This window comes from Boleophthalmus pectinirostris, unplaced genomic scaffold, assembly GCF_026225935.1.
Source record: "Boleophthalmus pectinirostris isolate CB_2022bp ecotype Guang Dong unplaced genomic scaffold, ASM2622593v1 HiC_scaffold_23, whole genome shotgun sequence".
Lineage (NCBI taxonomy): Eukaryota > Metazoa > Chordata > Actinopteri > Gobiiformes > Gobiidae > Boleophthalmus > Boleophthalmus pectinirostris.
Window position 1 is genome coordinate 30,214,190 of NW_026571207.1, and position 9,055 is coordinate 30,223,244.

General features: G+C 37.3%; 1 protein-coding gene across 3 annotated transcripts; it reads right to left on the bottom strand.

The window, feature by feature from the left end:
* Nucleotides 1-365: 365 nt before the first annotated feature.
* Nucleotides 366-8,995, bottom strand: ints6l (integrator complex subunit 6 like). Of its 3 annotated transcripts, none has more exons than XM_055159283.1 (10): nucleotides 8,143-8,995; nucleotides 7,823-7,963; nucleotides 7,554-7,664; nucleotides 6,910-7,131; nucleotides 5,912-6,038; nucleotides 5,366-5,508; nucleotides 5,065-5,269; nucleotides 4,304-4,678; nucleotides 3,573-3,666; nucleotides 366-2,995 (listed from the first exon to the last, which is right to left on the bottom strand). In XM_055159283.1, the coding sequence occupies exons 1-10, from the start codon at nucleotides 8,176-8,178 to the stop codon at nucleotides 2,878-2,880; spliced, it is 1,572 nt and encodes a 523-aa protein (XP_055015258.1). In that variant the 5' UTR covers nucleotides 8,179-8,995; the 3' UTR covers nucleotides 366-2,877. The 3 variants fall into 3 exon arrangements, with proteins under 3 accessions (XP_055015258.1, XP_055015261.1, XP_055015259.1); XM_055159286.1 differs by having other exon boundaries at nucleotides 7,741-7,963; nucleotides 8,143-8,990; XM_055159284.1 differs by lacking the exon at nucleotides 7,823-7,963 and having other exon boundaries at nucleotides 8,143-8,990.
* Nucleotides 8,996-9,055: the final 60 nt, after the last annotated feature.

Sequence of the window (9,055 nt, forward strand, 5' to 3'; positions counted from 1 at the left end):
ATCAAATTAAGATTATAGATTATAATATTAAAATCCTTCGTACTGTACATTTCAGGGAACATAATCATATATTCTTTGCACTTATCTGTCATAGGTTCGTGAATAAAAATAGAAGAATTTTGCATGTGCCCAAAGCCAAAATTAACCCGGATTTGCATTTAGGCCTAGGTATTTTAATGAGTGGTTGAGTTCTTAATTCGTCTTTCATTTTGGGGAGAAAGATATTATCGTTCGTCTTGACTGCAGTTGCGCTTTTTAACCACAAGATGTCTCCAGTCTTCATACGTCAGCCAAGTTGAATGTCTTGGTTATGATCACTAAAACTATTGTATCTTTAGAAGGAGCAAGTCACCCAAACACGTCTGTCATTTTTCAGTTTTATTACAAAACATATTCTCATAAAACTTCCAACTTTTACACATGTAACATTTTACAAAAGTGTCATTTATATTTTACTCTCAAAATATTCCATAGTCTCTGGATTGACAAAAATGATCTATTTTTCCATTTGAACATGAAAAAGTTGTGTACATCAGTTGTAAAAATGCCTGGGTTTATGAGAAATGTTGCAGAGACTAAAACAGCAGTGGACTGGACTGAGATAAGGATCATTTTTGGAGTGTTCGGGAGATTTTATTTTACGATATTAAATAAGAACACTGGTCCATAGACAATTTTGATTAATAATAGAGATCAACTGATGCCTATGTAGATTTAGTAAGTGCTGAAGTAATATCTAAACTGATTTAAAGGTGTATTTTATTGACCCTACAAAGTGAAAAGTTGGGAGCAGTCATCAGTAACCAGGACAGAAGTTAGAAGTACCTAACCATCTGAAAGTATTGTACTTGAAATGCATTATGTAACTTTGCTGGTAGAGGGTCCATGGAGAGGATATTATAAGATAAGAGAATTTTTACTTGTGCCACAGTGGTGAGATTCCAGACAGTGAGGAAATTGTAACCTGGGATGTTCCACATTATGGCATTAAATGTAGGCTATCCAGGTTCTAAAATGTATTTAACTTACTTCATTATGGGTGGTTTTATTGCTCGAATCTACCTTGGAAAAACACACCTCTCCATATATCTGACCTATAACTTGATCTGGTTACACCTGCTGATCTCCATGGAAAGGGATATATTTAATGCGATACTATGGAACATTCCAGGCGAACCAATAAAAATTTCCATGGAGACAAGCAGGCGGCGCTCCCTCAATCAGAAAAGTTGCATACTGTGCCTTTAACAAACTGTTTCTATTGTAGACTTGTATACAGTATGTCTCTGGGGAGGAGGCCCCAGGGAACACTCAGGAAACATTTGAAGGACTATGTCTCTCAGCTGGCCTGGGAACGCCTTGGGGCCCCCCCAGAAGAGCTTGAGGAAATGTCTGGGGTGAGGGAGGTCTTGGAGTCCCTGCTTCGACTGCTGTCTCTACGACCTGGCCCCCCGATAAGCAGAAGAAAATGGATGGGCTTGTATATATGTGGCCGGTAACGAATGGGAGAGCATAGATTTGTTGTGGTATTGTGGCATACAAAAACCAAGGGGGGAAGCCCAAAGAGGAAAACTGTTTTAAAAATCAGAATCTTGTAAGGAAGATGCATCGGTGTATCCCTATTGGCATTTAAAAATATTATTCAATTATTTGCGAATGAGTTAGACCACTAACTTTTCTCAGACCGGCTGAAGAATGGCCCGTTTTAAAATAAATACAAAATCTTCTACCATTTAAAATATTTTTCACTCTTTTAACCCGGAGTACCAGAGCTGCTGTTGTTTTTAACCAAACTGGAGTGTATCTTTCAGAAAATCAGACAAAGCCATTGAGATGCTTAAGGCGTGTTGATACAGTCGATGGTTGATATGAAGAGTTCTGGGAATCTAAAGAGCACAAGTGGCATTTGGGGTAATTTGAGATAAACCAATAAACTATTATGAAATGAAAGCTACTTTTCAGGTGAGCTGCTGGTCAAAAACAGACCCTAGATTTAAAGGAAAATGTATGTAACTTTTCTAGTGGGGTTCCGATTACTTCCTGGTCTCCATGGAGATGATATTGCTTTACCTGGAATGTTCCACAATATGATATTAAACTTATTGGGATATTCAATAACAGGTGCTTTTATTGCTTTAAATCCTAGGGCCACCTACCCACATTTCTGACCTGTAACTTGGTTGTGGCATAGATATGTTAATACCATGCTGGGGAACATTCCAGATAAAGCAATAACATCTCCGTGGGGACAAGTTTCATTCAGTCTGTAACACTAGTTAATGTATTTTAACTTACAGCTGTTACATTTGAAGGATATTACTATTATTAGCACATCATTTACCTTAAAAGTACACTATGTGACTTTGTGGTTGATGGTCCATCACCTATGTGTTTCTATGGAGATATCAATGTTATGTCTGGAATGTTCCACAGTATGACATTAAACAGCTCTACCTTACATTTATTCAATTAGAGTTGGCTTTATAACTCCAAAGTACCTAGAAAAACAGGCATTTTGACTGTGAACAGGTTGCCTCTCCACAGATCTGGTTTGGTCGCCATGGAGACAGAAAGTTTTAATGGCATACTCTGAAATATTCTAGACAAAGCAATAACATCCCCATGGAGAAAAGATTTTGACAGACCCTCCACCAGAAAAGTTACACAATGCACCATTAATGTCACTTGCCTCTTTTAGACCCCTAGCCCTCAATATTTAAAGTCTCTCTTGAATAAACCCTTGACTTTTCACGTGATGTAACCGAACAGAGGAGCAGTTGAGCCGTTGCAATTGTCCTTTTAACACCCCGGTCCCGCTCGCTCATATTTTAAACTAAATACTGCGTTTCCTAACTATTCCACAGGAGGTGATTTTTGTCACGATTTTCCATTGTTATCATTTGGGAGAGGGGGCGATGGGACTGAGTTCAACGGAGGATCCTCCAACTCCGAAAGGACCTGCTCCAGCTGCTGAATCAGGACACGCTTCTTAAACCTAAATCAATCAAGATAATTTGAAAAAAAAAAAAAAAAAAACATTACAATTACAGTTCTTTAACAATATCATTACAGGTTTTATATAGTATAGAAAAATGTGCATGTTTTGGGTTGAAGGCATGATTGTAACTATAATCAGAGATGTAAACTTGTTATAATGCACAGATGTTCACAACTGTTATCAAAAATAATTCTAGATAATACATAAACAGTTGTAAAATGAAAATCCAAGAAGTAATAGTAATAACTGGATTTAATAATAATGATTTAATTACTGAAGTAATTACTGAAGTTAATAAATTATGGTAATTATTTCAATTTAAAAAAAAAAAGTTTCTAACACTACCTACACAGGACAGTGATTTAAATGAAAACAACAACACTTTTTGTCTTTTCACAATACTGAAACAATAATTCGTCGCTGCTCTAATGCCAAAAGTACTGGTTCTACTGTGAGACACTGCTTTTCAAATCTGGGTGGATTATTTTTTTCTATAAATGGGGTCAACTTTAAACCATCATTAATGACATAATCAATAATATTGAAAAGTACTATAGAGTAAACTCATTGTTACCTGGCGGCCTCTTTTATGGCGTGGAGGAGGAAATACTTCTGGACGTTCACAGGACCTTTGACCTCGTGCAGTAACCGCATTATTGCCTCATAATCTAAGAACAAAAAAAGAACAAAAAAAACAACAGTAAAATATATTGACCTTGTTTAAAATATTAAGTTAAACCTGGTTGACGCAATAAAATAAAATAAATTCCTTGACAGTTGTTAAACTACAGATAGTTGTATAGCTCCAAAATACCTAGAAAACAATCATTCTAACTTTGAGCGTGGTTACCTCTCCACAGATCTGACCTGTAAACCCAAAGCGGATCATTGACTATTAAAAACAACTGAATCTGATGTAACTGGCATGGTACAATATTGAAATTTGTTGTCACGATTATCGTTGTTAAAATAATTATGATTAACAATTATATCACGATAATTATTAAAGTTGTTGACAGTTTAAAAATAGTACGCATCTGATTAATTATACGTAATAATATTATAAATAAGTTCCATGTTTAAAGAACTATTACAGAATTGTACTTTGTTATAGGTGAAAACAACAATAATCTAGAAGAAAACATCAAGGGTAAGTAGTTTTTTTTCACACATTCTGGTAATAAAATGGCGATTTTCTTTGTTGATTATATAAAATGTCCCATTAATGATTACTGTCTACCCTTTTTATCACGAAAACAATATTATTATTTATTGTCTCATTCCTAATCTCTACATTTCACTCACTTCTTCCAGGTTTTCGGACCTCCTTGATGACCCTGGTTCTGAGTTCTGCCTGGGTCCCGTCCAGAGGGGGGATGTAGACCGTCTGCAATGCCTCTGGTTCAGTCTCTGAGCTCTCTGTATTACTCTGTGGACTCAGTCTGTCACAGTTATATTTCTCATCCTTCATCTGCTCCTCCACTCCCTCCTCTTCCTCTGCCCTCTCCTCTGCCATGGTCACCTCCGCGTCCTCTTGGTCTACAGTAGTTCCTGGTCTTGGTTTGGTTTCTGAACTTGGCGAGATCTGGTTTCCCATGTTAGAGTCTGTATCGTTGGGCCAGACCTCTCCACACTCAGGGCCCACCTCACCGTTGCTCTCTGGGATGTTGTTGCCATTGTCTAAAACATGAGGAAAATAATATAATGTAAGAAGTATATCGGGGCAATCAAAAGATTTGATTAGACTAGCAATGGAGACATTTACCTTTATATCTAAGGAAAAACTTAGACATATAGGTATATAAGTATATATATGTTTGACTCAAGTTTGACAGCCCCATCACCACTTTCCACTTCCTCTGCACCACCATCACTCAGGACCTCAAGAAGGGGCAGCTCCATCCTCAAGAGGCCCAGCAGAGTAGGTACTTCCTGTAGCAGCTGAGGAAAGCCCAGCTCCAGCCCAGATGATGGTGCAGTTCTACATGACCATCACTGAGTCCATCCTCCTTTTAAAACATTGCAGTACTTATAAAGCATGCACACCACATTACAGTGTCCATTACCTTTGTGCGGTGGAGCTGGTTTGTTGTGGTTCTGTGCTGGGCTCTTGATGTGGTTGGTGTTTCCTATTGGACTGAGCGGTCTCCGTAGTAACGGCGACATGCTCCGTCTCCTCTTCACCGAGGATGACATTGAGTCTCCAGAGTTCACACGCTTTTTATTCTGAGGACCAGTCACAAACTCATCTGCTTCGTCAATCATCATGCCCTGAGGAACAAGAGGAAATCCAGAGATTTTATATCTGTAAATTTTAGTGATAATAGTAGAAGTGCTGGTAGTGGTGATGTCACCAGACAGAAGTACCTTCTTGTCCTGTTTAAAGGGGTTCCCAAATGTGTGCAGTCGTTTGGGTTGGTCGGGGTCGATCTCTCTGAGTGGAGATGGCATCATTTTTAAATATTCCTGATAGTTCCCCATCTGAGCCACTGGAATACTGTGCAGGTAGTCTGAAAAAGAAACATGCATTGCATACCTGATTGAATGAATATAGTTATACAATCAAGCACATTTTGATTTGTTTAATATATTTATATTTTTTATTTTAAAATATAAAAAGCCAAAATATACAAAGGCTATTGAAAAGCTCATAAAATTAATTAGTTTTTCTGCACTTTTGTGAGTAATTTCAAACACATTTCACATTTTAACATTCCAAAAAACAGTGTCTTGATGATTACTTCTCAAATATTCTCTACATAGGACCTCTCCTGGAAGAATGAGGGACTACACCGTCTCATTCCAAAAAACATTGAGATGTTAATATTTGGCAATATCGCCCATCCCTAATTACCGAAGCTAATAGCAATAAAGTAACAACACTAGTAATATTACATTGTCATTGTACTGTACCTTCGTCTTGGCCCCTGATGAGTTTCTGTGAGGTCCGCAGCAGATTTGACCTCATTCGAGTGAGTTGGTCCAACAAATTTCTCCTTGGGATGTCATAAGCATTTCTGTACGCTTGTGGCTTTACATCCTGGGAATATAAAAAAACATTAAAATTAGTTAGTGAAAAATAGGCAAAAGTAATATATTAAAAAAAGTTTTACAGTAACCAAATTATGTAGGTAGTACAGATTGGCCTCCGAAAGATAGTACAAGTGTTTTGAAAATTTTGCCATGTCAAGATAAGATGCAGCTCAGATAAATTTTATTTCATTGTTTTATCCCAGTCAAGAATTTGAGACCCCTTCATGAAATTGAAAACTATATATTTTAGGTACAACAAAACAACCAGACAACAACAAAAAGGGTTTCAAATGTTGTTGATTTGGGACTTGACAGGACTTAAATGAGATGCCCAGTGTACTCTTTCTAGTGGGGGGGTTTGCCACTTGCTTGTCACTCACCATAGAGATGAGAGAGATGCTTTGCCTGGAATGTTCCACAGCATGGCATTACATTAACCCTGTCCATCTTTCATTAATTCAATTACAGATGCCATTTATTGCTAATAAATATCTTGGGAAAAAATATTTCTGAACAGGCTTTACTGAACACACACATACACATATCTGGACTTGTAACTTGGCCTGTTTTTTTATTTTATTGCATTGTCTGAAATGTTCCACAGCATGCCATTAATTATCTATCTTGTAGTTGTTCGGTGACATGTTTTTTATTGCTAAAAACTTGAATTCCTATTACAGACCACCTTACCGCAGATCTGACCTTGATCAACTGATCTTGCCTGGTAGCGTCACCTGCTTGTGTCCATGGAGATAGTTTAATGGCATACAGGCAAAGCAATAACATCTCCATGGAAAGTGGAATTTGTCAGACCTCCCCCAGAAAAAACACAGTGCACCTTTAAATCCAGATTACTTTGACACATTCACTCTATTCACCTTGTTCAACAGTCCGATCTGAAAGCCTGCAAACTCCTTGTAGTTGATGTCATTGACCCGTAGGGGGCCCTCTCCTGTGATTCCCTGCAGCAGCTGTTTAAAGTCGCGGCGATGGGCCAGAGACAGAGCGCCGCAGTGGTTTTGGTTCTTCACTTTAATCCCTGTTTCCTGAGGAGCCTTCTTCCCCACAGACACGATCAGACGGTCTGACTCCATCTTAGCCTGAGCAGAGAAGAATCAACATTTAATTTAGAAATGAGCTACACACATATGTTTTAGCTAGATATACATACAATAAAACTATTAGTCTTCCTATTTTTAGAGTAAAGAAAATTTCCCTACAAGCAAATAAGAAGCTTTATATCACCAGATTTTTATAGAACATCAAAAGTTTAATATAAAGTTAAATTTTACGGTTTTCATAAAACAGATTTTCTCCATATGTATGAAGAACCTTCATGCAGCTAATGCCTTTTGAATGATACTGTATGTTTAAAAATGGTTAAAAATGGTTTTAAGCGCTCAGTAAATCCAGTTGGTTTAGCTTAACTCGATAATAGGAGTATCTTGCATTATTGTTATTACTGAAGAAAATTTCTGTAGCAATATATCGTGCTTCAGAATTTGTTATGGTGACATTGTACCTGTTGACTGAGTTTCTTCAGATAGGAGATGACACTGTAGCTCAGGCCACAGTCCAAGTTATCAGCGATGAGGTTCGGAGCTCCCATCATCCGCATGGCCTTTTTCAATGGCTGCAAGATGAGAAAATACACATTAAAAGGAATTATGTGTAAAATTTAGACTTTAATTTCATGAATATGACCTAACTTTGTCCCTATATACAAGGTAGACATGTTCATGCTTTAGTTCTTAAGACGATCATCCAATCAGAAAGTAGACTGAGGCTCACATGAGTCTCTTGGGTTGCAGTTTCAGTGAGGAAATCCAGCTGGTTTAAACCTGAAAGGACTCTCTGATCTGAATCGTCACTTCCTAAACCCCAGCACCTGCAGTCAGTGTCTCTGCTGCTGCAGTATATGCTGTCCATATACTGAAAATGAGAAAAACTTGTATGTGTCCTCTATCTGCAGGTTTAGGCACTGGCATACCACATTCAGTTGTTATTGTAGGATTACTTTTTTAACTGTAAGAATGCAGGCTACATACCATTCCATTAAACAATCAAAATAACATACAAAATATAAGATATATATAAAATGATATATTTACCAGGAGATAGTATGGAGGCATGGTCTTTAGATACATCTCAAAGGCCTGACGCCATTTTAGGTTTGGCTTTAGTTTGTGCACTTTGAAGAGATCGTCTGGAAGAAAAAAGAATCTTAGAGTAATTAGCAAAACAGTCAAATGATGATCGCTTTACAATACTAGCACCTATAAAATAGATAGACTCCAATATAATTCATTCCTTTTCCCCCCAATCTCTTTTTGTCTTTCTTACATAACTACTTTCCACTTCTGTTCTTTTTATGACTTTTTAACGATCATTCTAATTTTCTTCTTTTTTGGTTTTGGCCCATTAACAAACAGCATGTTGGAACAGCACAATATGTTGTTTGTTAATTATCACCAACCACAATTTGAAACCACAAGATACTAAGATGTATTAAATATCTTAGGTAAAACCAGTTCATAGGTGTTGCAGTGTTTATGTAGATTAAGAGCAGGGAAACATAATTAAGTTCTGACAGTTTGACAGACCACTGATTAAATTGAATTGGGTACTTCAAAATGGTTACCAGTAGGCCTTTCACGATCATTACTATACTGACTTATCGTTCAGAATATGAAACCTGGAACAATGTATTCTGAGGCTCAATATTTAACATTTATATATTTTCTTTGCAATAGTGTGGCATAGTAGTAGCAGCAGTAGCAGCAGCAGTAGTAATAGTAGTACTAGTCACAATAGTAGCAGCAGTAGTAAGTAAGTCAAGTTTATTTATATAGCGCTTTTCACAGACATAGGTCACAAAATGCTTCTCATCCAAAAGGCAGGTCATTCCAGAGTTTAGGCAAGAGGTCTTGAAAGTCTCCTTGTGTTTTGAAGCTTGTCCGTGGGACCGTTAACAAGTAGCAGTAGCACTAGTAGTAGCAGTAGAAGTAATAGTAGCAGTAGTAG